The sequence below is a fragment of the Folsomia candida genome, unplaced genomic scaffold (assembly GCF_002217175.1).
Source record: "Folsomia candida strain VU population unplaced genomic scaffold, ASM221717v1 Fcan01_Sc005, whole genome shotgun sequence".
Lineage (NCBI taxonomy): Eukaryota > Metazoa > Arthropoda > Collembola > Entomobryomorpha > Isotomidae > Folsomia > Folsomia candida.
In genome coordinates this window covers 9,688,959-9,710,782 of record NW_019091197.1, presented here as the reverse complement: position 1 = coordinate 9,710,782, position 21,824 = coordinate 9,688,959, and the positions used below count along the sequence as shown (strand labels likewise).

At 38.5% G+C, this 21,824-nt stretch overlaps 1 protein-coding gene across 6 annotated transcripts; it reads left to right on the top strand.

The window, feature by feature from the left end:
- Window positions 1-96: 96 nt before the first annotated feature.
- On the top strand, window positions 97-9,033 carry LOC110850120. Of its 6 annotated transcripts, XR_004834886.1 has the most exons (15): window positions 171-396; window positions 622-699; window positions 841-1,128; window positions 1,205-1,300; window positions 1,386-1,449; window positions 1,532-1,539; window positions 1,620-1,657; window positions 1,793-1,853; window positions 1,921-2,283; window positions 2,385-2,657; window positions 2,748-2,849; window positions 8,330-8,379; window positions 8,435-8,688; window positions 8,796-8,867; window positions 9,019-9,033. XR_004834886.1 is itself a non-coding variant. In XM_035851807.1 (13 exons), the coding sequence occupies exon 13, from the start codon at window positions 3,215-3,217 to the stop codon at window positions 6,899-6,901; it is 3,687 nt and encodes a 1,228-aa protein (XP_035707700.1). In that variant the 5' UTR covers window positions 112-396; window positions 622-699; window positions 841-1,128; window positions 1,205-1,300; window positions 1,386-1,449; window positions 1,532-1,539; window positions 1,620-1,657; window positions 1,793-1,853; window positions 1,921-2,283; window positions 2,385-2,657; window positions 2,748-2,849; window positions 2,999-3,017; window positions 3,115-3,214; the 3' UTR covers window positions 6,902-7,211. The 6 variants fall into 6 exon arrangements, 4 of the variants coding, with proteins under 4 accessions (XP_035707701.1, XP_035707702.1, XP_035707699.1 ...); XM_035851807.1 differs by lacking the exons at window positions 8,330-8,379; window positions 8,435-8,688; window positions 8,796-8,867; window positions 9,019-9,033 and adding exons at window positions 2,999-3,017; window positions 3,115-7,211 and having other exon boundaries at window positions 112-396; XM_035851808.1 differs by lacking the exons at window positions 8,330-8,379; window positions 8,435-8,688; window positions 8,796-8,867; window positions 9,019-9,033 and adding an exon at window positions 3,115-7,211 and having other exon boundaries at window positions 97-396; window positions 1,977-2,283; window positions 2,748-3,017.
- Window positions 9,034-21,824: the final 12,791 nt, after the last annotated feature.

Sequence of the window (21,824 nt, the reverse complement as noted above, 5' to 3'; positions counted from 1 at the left end):
TCCTCGCCCAGTCTTGACTGGGCGACGAAGTGAAACCAGTGAAATAAAAGCTCGACCTCGAAAGAAAGTCGAATAATATTTTTAAATAAATTTGTTATGCAGCTCGCCAACAAACTGGTTGGAGTTCGCTACCTTCACCTCCAGCACCACCGTGCCCCGCTCTCTTGCACGCAGCTCCCAACTTCAAGTGAAAGTGCTGTAAAGCACACATTTTACGCAGCTGACATTTTACGTAGCATTTATACGCATTTGGGACATTTATTTGAGATAATCGATAGTAAATATTTGCAATCAAGTGTGTGTTTGTGTGCGTGTGTTTGTGTGAGTATTTTACTTATTTAATGAAGAGTCATGCAAGATGGAGATAATTAACAAATTTTAACAACAGCTACAAAGGTAGGATGGTAAAAAACAGTTTTATTTTCTAAGTGTGATGGTTACATGCAATATATGTACAAATGTAAATGCGCATATTTCATTGCAAAATATTTGCAAAATTAAGCTCTGTATGCTTAGTTCATTGATTATTTTAGATTTTAGTTATCATGATTTTCATTAATTGTTTTCTTTGTTTGTTTTTAAGTTAAAGATTCCGTCTAACTGCAACATTGTGTCTTACAGCGGAAAGAGAAAGTTACCAAGAGAGGAAAGTTAGCAGCTGCTGCTCCAACGAGCTCGCTCATCAACTAATGCAACAAGGTGCTGTGCAATATATACACACAAGTTTAATTTCGACAACTTTTAAGAACAGTTGCAAAATGTGAAAGTGAAAGTGACTTTAAGTAAAATGTACTTATTTTATAGTGAATATATTTAAAATTAGTCATTTTTATTTCCCAGAGGAGCCAAATCCTTTTGCTCCTCGCCGAGGAACAACCGGTGTGGTGGTGGTGGTGGTAACAACCTCGTCGAAAGTAGACTTCTTCAACGGTCCATTATGGAGTTTGACAACCAACAACTGAGCAATCCGATCCCCACGTTCAATTTCATGTGGAGCTTTCCCATGATTGATGAGCATAACACCCAAAGTTCCCTCGAAGTCTTCATCTACCACCCCGCCCAAAATGTCAATTTTATTTCGCAACGCTAACCCGGACCTTGGTTTAATCAAACCAACATGGCCATACGGTAATTTAACCTGAATTCCGATGTCCATCAATTTCATTTCCCCTGCTTTAAGTAATGCCCCTGATTGAGAGTACAGGTCGTAACCAGCAGATTGAGGATGCAACTTTGTGGGAAATTTGCTTTCGAAGGTCTTGCGAATAAAGTGTACCGTGCGATATTCATCTGGAAGGAGGTTAATATTTTTTATTAATATAATTATTAATATAATTAGTAGATATAATTATTGACTTATTTTTTTATATATTTAAAATATTTAGGAAATCTACATTCAATCCATATAATGGCGAGACACCATCAAAGCGGGGAACCAAAAATCATCAGGTAAAAGACAACTTTCTTTAGCTTTAAAAATCGAAGTCATAGCTACGTTACAAGATTTGACAAATTTTAATTTTCTTTGCAGTGACAGAGGTAAGCAGCGAAAAATCTGTGTATGTCCCAGTATATAATCGTTATTTAAAACTATTATAAGACCTTCCGAATTTTTGCAGATTCCCTGATTGGAATTTACTTGTTCAGCTTATGAAAGGTAAAGAAAAAATAGATTTTAGTATAAATTTGAAAAGATTTAGGGGATCCATGTAGTATAGTCAGGGTCTGTTTCAATCTTTGTTTGAAGAGTGTTACACGCCGCAACTAACGATTGAAAATATTTGAACGACAGGTTTGCCCCTGTGGTTTGATTCTTTCTGATGCAGACGTAAGCCTGACCGTTTTTTCGCCAGGTTTGTAATTTTAACCAAAAACCTTGGCCCAATTGACCTTCCCAGTGAACAATATTTTGTCCACTAGGATGGTCACTTCTTTCCCCTTCAGGAGCAAAATTAAGTGAAGTAGGACCTTTGTAGTTTGTCGGAGGTACATATGCTTCATAGATCTCCGGAGCCGATGAAAATGAGCATGCAACAGGAGTCGTAGTATAGGCAACAGGAACAAGCGCCGTCGAAGGAACTCCAGAAGGAGGAACAGTCTTGACTCTGGACCTCTTCTCCGCCGGAGACTTTTCTGCAATTAATAGCAATGAAAATTTAAAACTTAAATCAACTTTTTTGATTTTAACAACTGGCGCCAGTTTCTTTGATTTTGTTGCAGGTTCCTTTCCCTTTGATTTAGGCGCTGCAAACAACTCAAGTAAACTCCACAAGTTTGTGCCCTGTAAGTTAATTAATTTACAATTAAATTAAAAATAAGCCATAAATATTATACCTAATAAATCACAGTAAATATCTTACGTTTTTGCGAATGTTCATTTGCAGGAACAAAATCAGGATCCTCTTCTGGCTCAGATGGAGAATCATCATCGTCCTCCTCCTCGTCTTCTTCCTCCTCATCCTCATCAGTGAAAGGTCCGCTCGGTTCTTCCTCATCGTCCTCTACGACGAAACCAGCATCAATGACATCAGGCTGCCGACGATGAGAAAGAAAGAAAGCTCGTGCCTCCTCAGACTCTCGACTTCCTGGCTTCGCATCCTCTAACATTTTTCGTGCTCTTGCCACTGCATTTATTCCAGCTATAATTTAAAATATTGGTATTTATTAAAGACTTATAATTTATCAGCATTTAAAAAATTTTCTCAAAGCTGGTCAAGTTTCTTAAAATAATTTTATTTGTGTTCTAGGAAAACTTACCCTGCGACATTTCGGAGTTTGTAAAGTTTTTTTCTTATTTGGAAATCCTTTGCACTTAATGTTGAAACAACAACTAACCTGCTCATTACTTTGTAAGTTGCTTTTATACTCTTAATAATTTACAAAAAATTCCCAGATAAGTACATACCGTAAAAATTTAATAACTCCCTAGGGAATTACTAATTGAAATATTTAGAAAATATGAATAATAGTGGTAAGCGGTAATTAATATTTTTTACAGTAATGGAGTTGAAGTGATGGTATGTTTTATTATATGTCAACACATTCCTGCTATTAAAATAATGACGTCACACCGAGATATAAAAAAAGATGTTGTTATACATATTTGCTCACAAGCATTTTTAGAATACTCACTTCTGGATATAAACAACATTTTGCGTCGCATTTATTACGGCATCGGGATGAAAACAAGAGAAGATTATGTCAATACTGCACCATGTCATTCAGATCGTCAAAATTGTTGGAAGTACATATGAATACTTATCATAGATGTGAATATTGTGAATTCACTGCCAACATATTTGATCTTATAGAGCATAATGAAGCTCATAAAAGAGGAGTTATAAAAAAGATGAAATTTGCTCAAAGAGGAAGAGGGGTGCAACTAAATGCTTTCCCTTTCTCTGAAATAGAAGCCTTCAAAGGTTTCATGAAAACATACAGATTTAGGAATACAGACTTAGAATACGAATACAATATTATTTCCGTTCGAGATTTTTTTAATAGATTTAAGTTTAAAATTAATCAGATTCTTTTTCACAATGTTTCAGTTTATAATAACATTAAGTTTCAAATAACGCTTTTGTGTAAATTTAAACGTATGCATCCAAGCGTGGATGAAAGAGAGGTAGAATTTATGGAAACAACGGAACAATATTTTAATTCCTCTTTAAAAATTCTCCTTAGCCCCCTCTACATTAATCGCATTTTTGGTGACATGGTTAATGAAATTGATAACAATGTAGAAATTTTCGAACGAAATGGTAGCGGTTGGATATTAGATGAAGTGAAAGGCTGTGATATAAGAACAGCTCAGTTTGAAATACTAAAGGGTGGATGTTCTTGCGTCATTCCCAGCCATCTGAAAAACAAAAATGCAATTGTGAATCCCAATAATCAGGGAAAGGATTGCTTTGTTTCAGCTTTTCTAATCTGCATGCACGGAAATTCTATTGATAACAGGCATCGAGGAAGAATATCTCAATATGAAGGTTCTAAAACTCACTACGATTTCTCTTCGTTAAAGTTTCCAACTTCGTTGAAAGATATTATAATATTCGAAAAACGACACCAACATATTAAAATTGGTATAAATGTGTTTGGTATTGATCAAGATGATCAGCTTAACGTTTTACGATTAACACCTCATGCAAATAGCAGAGTGCATAAAATCATCAATATTCTATACATTCAGGATGAATTTAAGAAACATGGACATTACATGTCCATCCTTAATTTTTCTCGCTTGATTAATAAACAGGGACATCATCGAAAATTTGCTTGCTATAATTGCTTGAATACTTTCGGAGATGAAAAGCGTCTAGATTCACATCAGCAGTTGTGTTTTGAGTTTAGAACTCAAAAAATTTCTGTTCCATCAGTCGTTGATGGAAAAATTCCATTTTGCTCTTTCGATAGTAGAAAACTTAGTAATAAACTAAAGTGTAACTATGTGATGTATGCAGATTTTGAGGCGATACTTACAGATGATAATACAAGTACAACCTCCCTAGAAAAACACGAAATTTCAGGATATAACCTTGCAGTGATTGGGCCAAATAAGAAATTGGTTCATTTATCGGAATATCGTGGTCTAAATAGCTTTGACAAGTTTTTAGATGAAGTGAATCTACAAGCTAGCTTTTGCATACAAAGGAACAAATTCCATATTACTATGAAACCACTTTCTCCAGAGGAAGAATATGACTTTTCTATAGCTGAATCCTGCCACATTTGTGAGCGTGATTTTGATCATCAGTCAGCAATAGTTAGAGATCATGATCACAACACTGGATTATTTAGAGGAGCTGCTCATAGAGAATGTAATGCTTCGTATGTTCAAAAAGTCAAAATTCCAGTACTTATGCATAATTTTAGAAATTATGACTCTCATCTCATGTTAAGTTCAGCAACAAAATTTGGTATTGCGAATACTATAGCTATCCCTCAAAACTCTGAAAAATTTATAGGCATTATTTGCGAGAAATTCATCTTCATAGATTCATTCATGCATCTGTCAAAATCTTTGGATACTCTTGTCACAAACCTCCATTCAAAACCCGAAGGCTTTGACGACAAATTCGGTATAATGATACAACATTTTTCAAAAGAACAGGCTGTAAAACTCTCAAGAAAGGGTGTCTATCCATACTCCTATATGAGTTCTTGGGATAAATTTAAGGAAACTTCATTTCCAGATATTTCGGAGTTTTATAACACTCTCACTTGTGAAGGAATTTCACAAGAAGATTATGATTTTGGTAAGTCAGTGTTTGAAACCGAGTGCACTGACCTGGGTTCGTATCACGACATATATTTAACATCAGATGTACTTCTCTTGGCATGCGTTTTTGAAAGCTACAGGGATATGGCAATTTCTAACTTTAAGCTGGAACCTTGTCACTATTTTAGTCTCCCAGGCTTTAGCTGGGATGCTGCTCTTCTAAGAACAAAAGTTAAGCTAGAGCTTGTTACTGATCAAGACATGTACAATACTATAGAGTCAGGGATTAGAGGAGGAGTGTCTATGATATCTCATAGATATTCTGAAGCTTACAATAAGTATATGGAAAATTATGAAGAAGGAGTCAAGGAAGACTCTTTTCTTCTTTATATCGACAAAAACAACTTGTACGGTGAGGCTCTTCAACAGCCTTTGCCTGTCTCTGATTTTCAATGGGAAAGTCAAGAGTTCATAGATAATTTAAATATAGCTGATATTTGGGCATGGGGTAATGAGGATGAAATCGGTAGGATTTTGGTTGTTAATTTAGAGTATCCCCCTGAGCTCCATCTATTGAGTGAGCACAACGAATATCCATTGGCACCTGAGAAAATTGCAATTTCGATGGATCAACTCTCGAAGCATCAAAGGGAGCTTTTGACTTCATATAACAAAAAATATTCAGAAAAGCAGAAAAAATTAGTTCCTCATTTAGGATCTAGAAAAATGTATCCCGTACATTATAGAAATCTCAAATATTATTTGGAGAAGGGAATGGTATTAACAAAGATTCACAAAATAATTAAATTTGTTCAAAGACCCTGGCTTAAAGACTTTGTAAACCTTTGTTGTGATTTACGACGACAATCTACAAACAAATCAGAGCAAGACTTTTTCAAGCTGATAGTTAATGCAATTTTTGGACGTAGCATGATGAATGTTAGGAATCAACAAAATGTATACATAGTTAATAGTATTGAAAGGGCAAAATTTTTTACCAGGCTTTCAAACTTCAGAAAATTTGAAATTATTTCTCCAAACTTGGTTCTTTTTTTCATGAATAAACCTAGTATTGTATTGGATAAGCCAATATATACAGCGTTTACGGTTTTAGATCTCAGCAAGTTGTTTATGCAAGTCTGGCATTATGACAAGATCAAAAAATGGTATGGAATTAAAGCTAGGTTCCTTTTTACCGATACGGACAGCTTAGCTTATCTAATTAAAACTGCAGATCTTTATGCTGATTTAGAACTGGTGAAAAAAGATTTTGATTTTAGTGATTTTGACCCCAGCCATCACCTTTATTCTACAGAAAATAAGAAAGTGATTGGAAAAATGAAGGACGAGAGTAACGGAAAAATCATGTATAGTTTTGTTGGTGTTTCTCCAAAGATGTATTCTTTTGCGGGGAAGAATATCCATAAGATTGCTATGAAAGGTGTCAAACAATCTTTGGTACGAAAATTCGTAACTCACAAAATCTTTATGGAGACTTTGTTTGAGCAAACCAAGTATATGTGCAGAATGAATTTGATTCGATCAAAAAAGCATAAACTAACAACTGCAAATTATACAAAAGTAGCTTTGCATAGCTTTGATTCCAAAAGGTTTATTTTACCGGACGGAATTAGTACACTTGCCCACAATCATTTTTTAATTCCTGTATACAACAAGTAAAATTAGTAATTAACAAGTACCAATTATTTATTTAGTGAAATATTGTACAGATTAAACAAAACAACAAAATGATTAAAATTACAAAGATATAAATAATAAAATAAAATATGTGCAATTTAAGGTTTGAAAACTTTTGTTATCCCCTTAATTTGACATCTACAAATAGGACATAGGTCTTGGGTAGTAGAGCATGGCAAGCAGGAACAAATGTGACAACATGGAGTAAACAGGTAATTAGCTTCTTCGACTTTACACACCGAACACAGAAATGTTTCCATCAGGCTATGAAGGAGTGTGAGAGTAGCTTTTTCTTGATTTTCATCATTTGACGAACTCATCTGTTTGCATAGACTCTGTAATAACAGAAAGTAGAATAATTGTCTTCATAAAATTCAAAATATAAAAAGCATTTATAACATAAATATAACAAAGAATAATAATAAAAATAATAAAATAAATATCAAAAGCAAAATTACATCATATTTTTGGTAAGTATAACTTTGATCTAAATCCTTCGATAAAATAGTCTGCAATTTAGATTTGTGCAAAGAGAGGAATGGACAGTCACTTCAATGAATAGAGTGTTCAATCCAGGGATCATCCGTTGGTAGCCAATTATGTATTATTATTCCACAATAATAACAAGCAAGCCGATCTCCATATCCGGTAGAGTAAAATCCTGCTTCACTAAAATTTTGGGGATTCTGCTTACATTTTCCGGTCCAGTTCTTGAATGTTGCTAAACGATCATTATTTTGACACATATCTTTGTTGTCAATATCGTATGGTTTATAGACCAGAGTTGGGATAGTTTCATCTTGGAGAGCCATGTTCAAAATTTTAAATAAACAAATACGAAAAACCTTTTTTGGTTAGAACTGTATCGCACGAGGTCTGACACTACAATGAGCATATCTCTAATATGCTGTACTATTTTAGCATAGTTTATGAAATTATTTAAACAATTTTTACATAACCACATACCTCAGTCAAAAAACATTCTGTCATTATGTGGAGGGGCATATGAAGCCTTCTGTCTTGATGTCACGTCCTTACTGTTGCGAGGTCTTTGGGGAATTCCCGTTGGAGTACGATAAGGGTCAAAGGTCTTATTGAGAGCATCATTTTGGTTTAAAGGTGCCCATGCACTGAAGCTCGACAGCTTATGAGCACTGTCTGTAGCTGTCTGTTTTAGAGGAATAGAATCTAAGGTACCAATAAGATCATTTCTCACTACAGATGAAAATAGAGCGGTGGGGACATTTAACATTTTGCACACTCTCAGGAATCTGTTGATTCCGTTAGGATATTTGGTCCATGTCAAATCTCTAATGGAGTAACTCATTAAATCCGAAATGTTAGAGTCGGGTTCATACTCGCCTCCCCAGAAAGTTACTCGTCCTGATTTATCCCATTTTATCATTTCAGGATGACACTTTAAAAACCCTAGCAGACTGTGAGCTTTACTCATTAGAGAGGTAGGAAACTCTTTTAGCATTTTTATATCTGTTTCAGACAACGAGAATTTTTCAGGGGAACCAACTGGAGTAGACCCTGTACTAGAAGGAGTTACAGGCGGGGGAGTTTCAAGAGTGGAGGCAGCATTACTTTTCCCCAAGGATGTTTTATCTTCACCGGCAACCATTCTAACGGAAATAGGTTTATCTAAAATGTCTTAGCTGACTATTTACACGCTTCATTAAACTACTGTACAATTGGACTTTAATATCCTCCGGAATTAAGGATTCTAAAACTGATGTAGCTTCCTGACCCTTGTCCGTAAAAAAGTGAGTTTTAGCATGATCCAGTGTGTTGGTCTTTTTTAGAAGCTGGGAATACTCGTCTTCACTAACAACTCTCATTTTTTTCGACATTTTTACTTTTTTAACTTTAGAACCCTAAGTGTGAACTAATTGCTCGTCCTGCTATTGCACCAAGAGCTGAAAGCACTGGCGTTATTAAAAATGTAAGAAAACCTCCTTTCTGTACTAAATGTTCCTTCTTGCTTTTATGAGATTTTGACTTTTTTGATAATTCCCTGATTTGATCTTTGTGTTTGTGTAATTTCTTTCTTGTTTCCTCGTCTACTTGAAAACGACCTTCTAAAATATTTACAGCAATTTCACTTAGTGCTCGTATCTCGTCCGGGGATGCTTCCTGAATGATCTTCTTCCTCTTCAACCCCTTGCATGTCACAAGTTTCTTCAGGAAGGAGAGGTTCCGATTTAGACAGTGACTCATTTCTCATGTAGCTTGACAAATCGTTGACAATTTTTAATGCTTTAGCATGTGAGCATTGAGCGTTGCCAATATGGAATGAGAGAGGACATTCAACAGAGTCTTGTAAACCCGGATTTTCAGAACGTTCCTTGATATTTTCAAGTAATAAATCCTCTGTGTTAATAACAGTCCAGTTAAATCCCAAATTCTTCAAAACGTTTGCTTTTTGTAGTCCTTTGGTGTATACTGTAGCGCCGTTTAAAGTAGACAAATACGCCAAAACTCTATTAAAATTTTCCCGCCCAGCAAACCAGTAAATTTTATGAAGTCTATTTTAACAGTACTTCACTATACGCCTTTCAGGGGCAGTAAGAGAGTTGAAATGACAGGGGGGTTTAATAAAGAAATGTTTCTGGAAGCAATATGGCTGCTCGGTATACTCAATATTACAAATTGTTATTTCTTTAAAGACAAATCCTCTTGAAAGTAAATATCCTTCAAATTCAATAACGTACTTCATTTTGGTATGTACACGTATTTTGGTTCGTCTGAAAAAATTCCTTGGAGCACTCTGGTTCTGTCGTTGCACAAAGGGTGTAGATTAAGGAATAAGTACGAGTACGGTTGCTCAGTCGCTCTTTTATAGGCATCAGATAGGAAATGAGTATTGTGTGGAAAGAGCTGTTTACCTAAATATTGTATTTGAGATGCGAACGTGGGAGACCTCATAATTACCATATAATGACAATTTAGCCGTATATCGCGTCCGAATTTTCCTTGAGGATATAGATTTTGTGTTAATAGAATCACTGATACTGAATTATGATGAATTCCTCTTGTGAATAACGTTTGAATTTTTTCGTTCGTCAGCACATCCTTCATTTGGTCATCAATTATTAATAAAGTTGGGTTTTTGTTACTAAATTCAGACATATCAAAATCCAATCCTTGTCTAAATTCTATCCGATTATTATGTTTTGCCATATCATCATAAGCAGGTTGATTTTCTGTGTAAGAAACAATTACCCTACTTGGGCAGGGTTCAATTAATTGTGTATCGTGAGTCAGTAGTTTTTTAACAAACTCTGATTTTCCTGATTGGGAGACTCCGGAAATAATTAACGAGAAGGGATGTAAAAGCTTTAGAGAATGACCTTCAATTTCCATTCTGCTGTTTTCGAAAATGCAACGTTACTATGCACTGTCCTTTTTCAAACTGAAGCTCGTCGCCAAATTCGTCACATAAAAGAATTTCGATTGTGTCAAATTCAAGTTGACTTAGTGGTAAATAATAAGGACGAAATTCGTGAGTCACCGCTTCATTTTTCTTTGCAGTTACATTGACCATTCTTAGTAGGGGACAAAGACAGTCTCCCACAATTTGACTTTTAATTATATCACTATATATAAAAATATGATATATCCCCCTAGAAAGATTGGGGGAGTCGGTTGCTATCCTACTAACGTCAAATCGACACATATCATCAAGGGCATATAGATCAAACCCTAATATGTTAGCTAAACAAACACTTAAATAGAACGTTCCACAACCCTGTAAAAAATGTACTCTATTTGTTCCAGGGTTATATGCAAAACTTGCATAAACTTCGTCTTTAACGACTAAGCAGAGATTGACTTCTTCAACAAGTGACTGCACATCTTGGTATTGTTTATTTTTAACCATGCGATGACCAATATTGTTTTCTGGATCACTGGGAAATAGTATTCGTCTTGCGTCATCGTGCTGAAACGTTTTCAAAGAATTTACATAGGTAAACTCCGTAATAGCTACTTCATATTCGTTAGATATAAAATTCAAACGTTTTGGAAGTTTGGTTTTATATAACGACATCCTGTTATTAGGATAGTATCGTGGGCTAACATTAGAAGGAAGATGTAGGTAAAATGACATGATTTTTCGCTTAAAAGTAAAGACTTTTCTTGGCAACTTCTATTATTCAACTGCTAGCCTACGAAGCTTCACACTGTTTTTATCCTTTTTCCCAAGGTACTACTAATCCAAAAAAAATGAAGCATGTTCATATATTTCACCACGAACACTATCACCACGTGTTAGAAAATCAAATTGGTAAAGGCATTCCCGTGTTTAGCGGTCACCGGCAGAAAGGAGGTGGTCTAGGAAGTATTCTAGGGTTTATTGGTCGATACGGATTACCGCTCATTACCAAATATATTCTACCCCATGCAGCGCCAGCAATTATGAGTACAGTATCTGATATTTCAAATGGTCATCCAATAAAAACAGCCCTTAAATCAAATGTTATTAAAATGGCAAAAAACGTTGGAAAATCTATTCTTAAACCACAAGAAGGAGCTGGATTAGGTTCTAGAAAACGAAAAGCTTTACTAGGAGCAACGTCAGAAGAGTGTAAGGTGTTGCACGAATCACATCACTCGTCAAACCAAAAGAAATCAAAATCTTCATCAGTAAAATCAGTCGGCAAAAGAAAAACACCAAATACATCTAAGAAAAGAAGATCAATTTTTAGTAAACGGGATATATTTGGATAATGGCATTAATCAACGAGTTCTCTCAACCGTCTATAAGAGGACAAGTAGAGTTGTTTGGTCTTCCGCCTACAGACACAACGGTTGAATCCAGTTTCGACGCAGAATATAAACCCGTTGTAAATATTCAAGATAATGATGCAAAAATCGATTTTCGAATAAGTGGAAATGCTTCGCAATATCTTGATTTGTTTGACCATTTCTGTTATCTTCGAGTAAAAGTTGTTGCAGCTGATGGAAAAGATTTACCAGCGGCAGCAGAGGTTAGTACTTCTAACTTATTTATGCATTCTCTGTTTTCGCAATGTGATGTTAGCATAAATAATCAACTTGTTTCAACTAGCAATAACTGTTACATGTACAAAGCTTATTTAGAAACAGTTTTGACGTACGGAACTGATTATATAAATTCCCAAGCGACTTGTCCGCTATTCTACAAAGACACAGACAATGGATCGCTAAAAGATACTAACACCGGCTACAAGAAAAGAAAGCACTGGATTCGAGCCTCAAAACCAGTTGAATTAATTGATAAATTAAAGTTTGACCTTGCTTATCAACATCGATATATTTTGAATGACACAACAGTTACCATTAGTCTAGCCAGAGCTGTTGAAACGTTTTCGCTTTTGTGCGGAGCACTTGCTTCAGGAAGTACCGCTATTAACCCCAAAGTAAAATTCCTTGATGCTAGTCTGTTTGTTAGAAAACATGTCTTATATCCAAGTATAGTGTTGTCTCACCAAAAGTTACTTGAAGGAGGGCATAGTGCTCGATACCCCTTCAAAAAATCAGACGTAAAATTTTTTTCAATTCCTAAATCTTCACAATCCTTTATTGAAGAAAACGTTTTCCTTGGTACAATTCCAACTAGAATTGTTATCTGTCTAATTCCGAGTAAAGGCTTTGTCGGGGACTATGACGTTAATCCATATGTATTCCCCCATTACAATCTTAATTATATCTCATTAAGTGTGAACAATGTTCCTTATCCTATTAAAGGTTTACAACTTGACTTTGACAGTGATATTAAGTTATTACCATATTATTTAATGTATTGTTCTCTTGGAACAGCAGGACAAGATCAAGGTTTGACTTTTGATAGAGAAAAATTTTGTAATGGTCAGACATTTTTTGGATTTGACATTAATCAGTCGACTGGGTCAGATTCAGCGCTACAGTTGGAAAAAAACGGATGTGTAAGAATTGAATTAAAATTTGTCAAGGCTCTACCTGAAGCGGTAAATTGTTTAGTTTATTCTGAACATTTTAAAATTTTGGAGATTGACAGATTTCGACAAATTTCTGTTCAATAATGAATTCTTTACAACTTCGATATGCTTTAATTAACTCTATGAACCTTTTCATAGCAGTTTGTGCCAAAGATCAGTTAGACAGTATTAATTCAAAACCGTTTGCAATTATTAGTAATAACCAATCTTCAAGCAAAGCGGGGATGCACTGGTTAGCTTTCTACAAAGAAACTGAATCGTCTGTTCTAGAATTTTTTGATAGCTTTGGAATGCTTTGGAATGAAAGTTTTTATGGAAAAGAATTTGAAGATTTTGCATTAAGAAACGAAAAAAGGGTTAGACAGTCATCATCTCAGTTTCAGTCAAATTCCAGCAATCTGTGTGGAGGATACTGCTTATACTTCTTGATTAATCGAAACCGTGGCTTGTCCTACGATAAAATTTTAAATAAATTCAACTCAGAAAATACTCTTGTGAATGATAAAATTGTATCAAACTTTGTAAAAACAAACCTTTACTTTCCAAAATGTTCCAAATGTGGAATCGATTGTAGCGGAAAATGTGCAAATAGTCTCAGCGCTATTTGTATTCAGAAAAATAGACATTGTGTTCGAATATTTCAAACAATTCAATCATGAAAACAGACAAGCTTTTGAAAGAAACCTACTTTAATCCAAAACATATTGGAAGTTTTGGTGGACCTCATCGTTTATCTGCAGCAACGGGAGTATCTATCAATGATGTTGTAACTTTTCTACAACATTATGAGACATACACAACTAACAAATCCGTGAAGCATAAATTTTTAAGACGTAAAATGACTTCCCACGAAGTGGATTATTGTTGGCAAGCCGATTTAATAAATTTATCAAAATATTCAAGATTAAACAAAGGAACAAAATATTTATTAACTGTAATAGATACTCTAAGTAGGTTTGCTTTTGTTAAACCTCTAAGAAAAAAAGATGGAAAATCAGTAACCGAGTCTTTTAAAGAATTAATCCTAAACTCAAATCGGAAACCAAAGTTCATACAAACAGACGAAGGAAAAGAATTTTTTAACAAACAATTTACTAATTTATTAAAGGAACAAGACATAAAATTATTCTATAACCACTCACCACTTAAGGCAGCAATGGTCGAAAGGTTCAACAGAACTCTGATGACGAGATTACAAAAAGTTTTCACATATAGAAAAACAAATGTGTACTATGATATTTTACAAGAAGTGGTAGATTCATATAATGCGAGCAAACACAGAATTATTGAATGTTCGCCTAGGTCTGTCAACAAGTATAATCAGATGGATGTTTGGTTTCGGAGTAATAAAGATGTTCTTATGATGAAGCCTCAAAAACCGAAATTAAAATCAGGAGATTTTGTTAGAATTAAAATAAATAAAGCGCTTTTCAGGAAAGGATATTCCCCTACTTTTACAGAGGAGATTTACAAAATTAGCGAAGCTCATAGCAGCAAACCTATAACATATTCTGTTATGGATAATTCAGGGGGAAAAGTGTTAGGAATTTTCTATCCTCAAGAGCTATCTAAAGTGGAGACCTAAACTTTGCAGGTAAAAATTATTTGAAAGATGAAAGCTGTCTCCATTTCTGCCCGTTCGGGCAGAAATGGGGACAGGTATTCATCAAGTATATATCTAACATTGGTGAACCGTCAGACTTTCTTTTGCTCCTCCAACTGCCAATCAAAATGGATTTTAAAAGTTTTCGCCACATCATCCTCCCCGCAAATTTGTTGCATACAACAACAAAGCATCTTAACCACCTACTAGCATCTACTAAGGAGGACAAACCTTCACCGACAGTACTAGACGAATCTAGCAAAAGTGTGGAAGGATTTCATTCCATGGCCCAATTTGCGCCCGCCACACCCACTCAAATGTGAGAAAAACACGAAAATCATCACCTTCAAAAATTCACAAAAAATCCAATTTTGATCGGATTTTCACAATTTAAGGCTTTTCGTGATCCCAGATAGTTGTTCTATAATATCCGACACCAAAATTTATTTTTCTAATTGTTAGACTATTTTCGAAAACTTTTTGTCCAGGGGTGTGTCACTTCGAAAGAATCAAAATGTCAAAAAAGTTGAGTTTGATATTGGATATGATCAAGCAACTATCTGGGATCACAAAAATGCTTACATTGTAAAAATCCGATCAAATTGGATTCTTGGTGAATTTTCTATTGAACCAAAACAGGGTATTTTTCGTGTTTCTCGGACATTTTAGTGGGCGTGGCGGACGCAAATGGGGCCATGGCATCAAACCGTTTCAGGGTTTTGGTACACTCATGGATACTACAGCATATCTGAAGGGCATCGAATTCTGAGAGGGGCATGTTCTGAAGTTCCCCTCCTAAAAGTTTACTTCCGTTCATTGAAATTATGTGAAGCAACCATCATCAGATATGATAAATTAAATTAAGTTCAGGGACCAATGGCATCGTTCTCATGAAGTATTTGTGGAGGTTCCAAATCCAAATGGTGCGCCACTCCTAATATTCTTGTACACAATTTTTTGAACACGACAATTTTTCCCTGAGTTATTTGTATGTATGTATTGGTGGGGTGACGATCCTGCCGTAGTTAGAGTGGACCGTCAGCTGCTTAAGCACTAGGGCTTATTGAAGTCTCCCTGCATACACCGCTTAATGTGCTGAGTTATGACTCTCACAATTTACCGATCTAACTTGATCAACAAACCGCCCTGATCTGATTATGAATTGAATCAGATCGGGCAGAGGCATAGTAACTATTTGCTCTGGTGGCAAATCGTGCCTCCCAAAGAGTTCTAACCTTAGGGCACAGTACTTCTCACAGGATCCAAGAAAATGAAATACAGTCTCAGGGCCACGGCCGCATAGGCACGTGGCCTCATCAACTAATCCCATTGTTCTATGATGCCCATTTAAAGTGCAATTCCCGGTTAAGGTTTGTATTACTGATCGCAGATTATTCCGATTTAGGGTTAAAAGCTTTCTGCTAAGCCCTGAAGAAGGGGCAAAGAGAAAAGCTTTGGAAGTTAAACAACCCGTGCTGTTTTTCCACGATTTGGTATGCTGCAATCTTGCCCAGTTTACAATGCTGGAGATTACAGTGCTTCTGGATAGAGGAATAGAGGGCTGCGGGCCAAGATACTCTGTAAGAGTACCTTCCTTGGCCAACAAATCAGCCACTTCATTCCCTTCAAATCCATGGTGAGAGGGGATCCAATAAAGTGTTACCTCCTTAGTCTCCCCAATATGATTTAGCATCTCAATAGCCTCAGCAGTCAGTGATGAAACTGGCCATGGGCTAGTGAGTGCTTTAATGGCACCCTGACTATCAATGAAGAAGTCAACGGTGCCATAGTTCTGAGAATTGTCGGTCAACATTTCAGAAGCCCTGATAATACCCATAATCTCTGCCTGGAAAACCGTGGGTGCCCATCCCAGAGGAATAGAGCACCTCACAGCTTCCTGGACAATATTGTTGTATGTGAGGTAGTAAGCCGCACCCGAGCTCTCACCCATCCGTGAGCCGTCTGTAAAACAGCTCACATCAGAGGCATCCGTGGGCACGCTACCATCCTCCCAATCTTGCGCCGAACAGATAGAGGTTACGAAATACCTCTCTGCTGGTGGATTGATAAGTTTCTCACACGGCATCTGGAATTCAGGAATACCAGATGCCATGATTTCGACAAACTTATTGTGCTTTAGCGCCATCGTTCGATCACCCCCGGTCCATTTTTTCCACTGGCCGTGGTGAGCGAGACGATGGTCAGTTCGTAGTGCAACTTGCTGTACCCGGATGTCCATTGGGACAAGCCCCAGTAGACACTCCAGGGCTGCAGTAGGAGTGCTAGACATTACACTGGTTGTACCAAGCATGGCGAACCTTTGTACTCTTTGCAGCTGGGCCATGTGGGACTTCACCTGTGTGGCCGGAGCCCACAAAAGTGACCCATATTCCATGGCCGGGCGAATTATGGATTTGTAGATCCAATTTGTGACTTTTGGGGAAAGACCACAAGTTTTACCAATGGCCCTCCTACACTGGGCCAGGGCACGCAAACCTTTTTGTGCCCTAGCCCTGCATAGTGGGCCCCAATTCAACTTGTGATCCAATAAGACCCCAAGATATCTTACCTGCTTTTGATAAGGGATGGGAATACCATCCAACTTGATCACAGGAGCAGTGAATTTGTACTTCCTAGTAAATAGTACCAGGGCAAGCTTATCATTAACTGACAGGCTCACCTCTTTGCACCAGTCACTAACAAGATTTACTGCTCGCTGCACATGGCTCCCCACTGTACCAAGGTCAATGCCCCGTCCCACAGTTGTGAGATCGTCGGCATAGCCCTGTGAGTACAATTGAGGGAAACGAAGATGCAGTTTTTCTAGAATTTCACTCACGACAAGATCCCAGAGAAGTGGAGAAAGGACACCCCCTTGACGGCACCCTCTCTCCACCACCCTCCCAATCTCATGAGTAGAGTCAGTTACCCAAGTGGTTCGTGTCCGGAGCATGTGCTCAATAAATCGAACACATACATCATTGACGCCAAACCTCCTAAGGCTATGGATAATGGAATCCGATCTAACCTCATTAAAAGCCTCCTTCACATCCAGCATCACTGCAATACAGTACTCGCCAGAGTCGAGGGCCCCCTCAACAAGGCTAACAATCTGATGAAGGGCAGCCTCCGTGGAGACGCCCTTCATATAAGCGTACTGACTGTGTCTCTGCAGTCTGTCTACAAGAGCAGGCGTGCGGACCCAGCCATCTACCAATTTCTCGGGTATTTTTAGCAGAAAGGATGTTAAGCAGATGGGCCTCCAAGCGGACGCCCTTTCGTAACTCTCCTTTCCTGGCTTTGGTAAGAATACCACTCTGGACTCTCTCCATTTGAGAGGTGTGTAACCAAAGGTCAGGCACCCCCTCATAAGGGGAACCAAATACGGAATTAGCTCTGCTAGCCCACGCTGTAGAAGGGCCGGAAGGATACCATCCTTTCCGGCCGCTTTTAGTGGGCCAAACGAGTTAATTATATTGCTGATTTTTGAAGATGTTATCATCAGATTTATGGATTCATCATCCATATTTCTATGGTCAGGTTCCCATGGAACCCGTTGAGGGTCCCATGGGAACGATTGATCCAGTAATAAATCATATGTCTCTGATAGGGTCCTGGTGTGAACACCGCCACCCTTATCCAGTGATCCTAATTTGATGGTGCCATCGTTTCGAAGGATGCGAGAAAGTCGGGCAGCAACAGGTGCCTCCTCAACACTCTCACAGAACCTTCTCCACGAGGCGGTTTTGCTCCTCCTCAACTCATAGGAGTAATGGTTACGAGCAGCTTTGTATTCCGCCCATTCTTCCTCTCCTCCGAAGCGGGCAACCCGATAAAGCCTACGAGCCTCCTTCCGAAGAAGTGTCAGCTCACTGCTCCACCAAGGTACCCTCTTCCTCCTAAATTTGAGTACATTTTCAGGGCAGGCCACATCGTAAGATTTAAGGATAAAGTCACAGACCCTACTAGCCCACTCCTCAATTTCATCCGTAGATGACATTGGGCATGTACTCGCAGGGTCAAGTTCCGTTAATCTTTTTAATTCTGATTTGTATAAGTCCCACCTTGTTCTCTTCCTGTCCCTATAGATTATGGGGTCAGGGGGACCAAGGCTGAGGCTGGCCCTAATATACCTGTGGTCGGAGCAACTTTCGTTGTCATCGACCCACCAAGCTTTTATTCGGTCCAGCAAGTGGGAGGATACAAAAGTGACATCTAATACTTCCTTCCTATTGGATACAACAAAGGTGGCTCTGTGTCCCCTATTAATGGGGTGCAGATCCACCTGTGTGATGTAATCCAATAGTTGTGCACCCCTGCTGTTGATGTTGGTGCTTCCCCACATGGTGTGATGTGCGTTGGTATCACTCCCTATTACCAGAGGTAGACCGTTGGTCTCACAGTATGAGACCAAACGACACATCTCCTCTGGGGGGCATGCATAGTTTCTGTCCATATATACTGAGGCTGTGTCCATATATACTACCTCTCCAATACCCCCCCACTGGGTACGGATGGCTGTGACATCTCTGCAGCATAAGTCAAGCAGGGGCCACGCTTTGATGTCCCTACTTGTGATAATACAAGATCTGCTGGAGTGGGCATCCCGACAAAAATAATGTAGGTTACCACAACCCCCCAGACCTCGTGTTTTGCCTTTATACCAGTACGGTTCTTGTATTAAGGAAAAGTATGTGTGCAACTCTGCTAGGGTACGACATAGAGAAGTCGTACCCTGTTTTGAGTGTTGCAAGTTAATTTGCACCAAGTTCACACTTTTGGTTGTCATACTGAAAGATGACAGCCCGGTTCGAAGAGATGTAGATGAGTGTGATGGTGTATTATTAGTGATGTTGTTGTTAGTCATTGTGAGTGAGGGTTATGACGCGAAGTTAATTTTGAAGGGGTGTTTCAGTTACCCGAAACACCAACTCATCAAAATAGTAATTAAATTCAGCGGGCGGTTTTAAGGCCGCCACGCCAGATTTAGGAATGCGACAGAAACAGAAATAACCTTGACCTGACCTTATCGAATGTGTCATTCTCCAAGTGGTCGTGTCCATATCCTTGTTGAGTCGAGAAATGGTGGGGAAGAGTACCTTGGCTAAAGGTGGTGTCGCCTCCCTGACCCAAAAGCTCACCTTTACCTCCTCTTCGGGTGGTTTGGGGTCGCAGGTGGCGAATTTCCCCCCTTCCAGCTTATCCACCTCCCCTTCAGCCCAAAGTTTGGTGGTGGGGTCACGGCATGTCAGAACTATGCCCTCACCCCGGATCACAATACCTCCAAACTTGAGCTGCGTAGTCGCTGCTGCAGCATAAATAGCAGAGCGAAGTCCCTCCTGGATGACGTCTTGATCTTTTTTAGAAAGAGGGCGGTGAGGGTCATCTTTATAGGTAATGACCACTTCACTGCCCTCGATCACGGCATCTCTGTAGGTAGAGGGACGTTTTTCTCCCTCGGATTGTTGGAATCTGGGGTCGCCCTGCCTCTCTTCTTGTTGGTGGTGGTGGAGGAAGAAGACGACCCAGCAGCTTCTTTTTTTAGTGTGGGGTCAATCTCGTGAAGATTGACCCGCTTCACTTTTTCCCCTCCTCTACAAGTGGTTGGGGTAGAGGGGAAGACCCTGCTTCCAGTCGCGGTGGCCCTGGTGGCAGTTGTAGTAGTAGTAGTGGTATTAGTGGTGGTGGTGGTGGTAGGAGCCGTGATGGTGGTGTTGGCGGTGGCAGTGACGTCATCATTGGATACGGGGGCAGGAGGCGCACCCCCAGCCCGCAGTGCCTTCGCCCGTTGCCTCCTCGCCCTCCTCCTCACCGTACGGCTGTTAGGGCCATTGTTATTGGAATTGGTGGTGATAGGGGGTAGTGGCAATGTTCCACTCCCTACGTCACCCCCCGTCTCCATCTCCTCCCCCTGGCCACCACAAACCGCATCCTCAAAAGGGGGATGCTCCTCATCTGTGAGGAGTGATTCCTCAACCTCGAAGGGGAGAGGTAAGTCTCCCTCTTCGCCCTCAGGTTTGAGGATCTCCTCCTCCATACGTTCTTCTCCTTCGTTCCTGGAAGGAGAATTATTTACAAAAAAAAGTAAAATAATATATGACAGCCATAAGCCCACAGAATTTGGGCTTATGGCTGTCCACATAATTAATATAAAACAATAAATGTAGCGGTTGCGGTAGGTGAGAGGTCGGTGGTGAGGACTTTCTCCACACATTTCATGTGGAGAGAGTCCCTCATCCCCCTCACTCACCCTCCTCCACAACCAGGTCCTTTCCTGGGAGCTGCTCCTTCCTCCCATGTCGGGGTTATTTAAGCAGGGGTCATTATTTTCCTGACAGCGTGTGATCCGTCTGCTACCTACCTCAGATCGTTTTTACACATGACAGAATTTTTGTTTATCACGATGCAGGTTTTCCAACTAGTAAGATTGTTCGTGGAGTTTTTGTTCACCTGAAATGTATGTGTCTGGGATGCGTGATCTTTACTAACAATTGATGCATCTCAGAGTTTGCTATCCGATTTTGACCAAGTGTCACTCGACACGAAACTCCATACATGCTAAAATCCGAAAAGTTGAAAACGGCAGTATGTTTGGAAAGTGTAGCACTTATATCTTTTGGGCCCTTTTATCCTATTATCCTTTAAAACCCATCAGGACGAACAAGATTTTCAGGAATTGAAATTCATAGCTTCTCATGAGAAAAATATCAAACTTCCAATACTGTTTGCTTTAAGAATTTTACAAAATTGTTTGCTTCACAAATTTTTACAAATTGCGAAAAATTTTGTGGATTGCATTGTCAGTTTTTGCATATTCAAGTACGGCTACCCTTCAGTTCCATTTAGTTAGTTACCTTTCTGTAAGAAGCTTGCTGAACTGTGGGTCAATTTATTAGATTAAAAATAAATGTTATCTTAATTTAATTATTCACCAAGTTTTTGGATATATTGACAAATCCATTTTGTTAAAAATTAAACCTACTGCAAGTCCTGCCATGGACTGGTCGGTGAATGAAATTATCAAGTTATTTTGAACTGCAAAAAATGAATAAAATGTAATGAGGCTTTTGTGCAAAAACAACCATGAATGAATATACTCAAGTTTTTTTATCCTTCAGTGGTCCACCTTCCCTCCCGGTGGAGAGAAGACTTTGTCGCACACCTCTCATCAGCTAATTCCCACTCGTTCCACCAACTTCTATGTTGATTTTCTCCATAACCCGCCGAAATTGTTCCAAATTTTTTGGTGCCATTTTTTATGAGAGTTTTGTTTCTTAATTTATGCCCAAAATCTTTCAATGGGTCGACACTGAGGTACGTTTGGAGCATTGTACTTTTT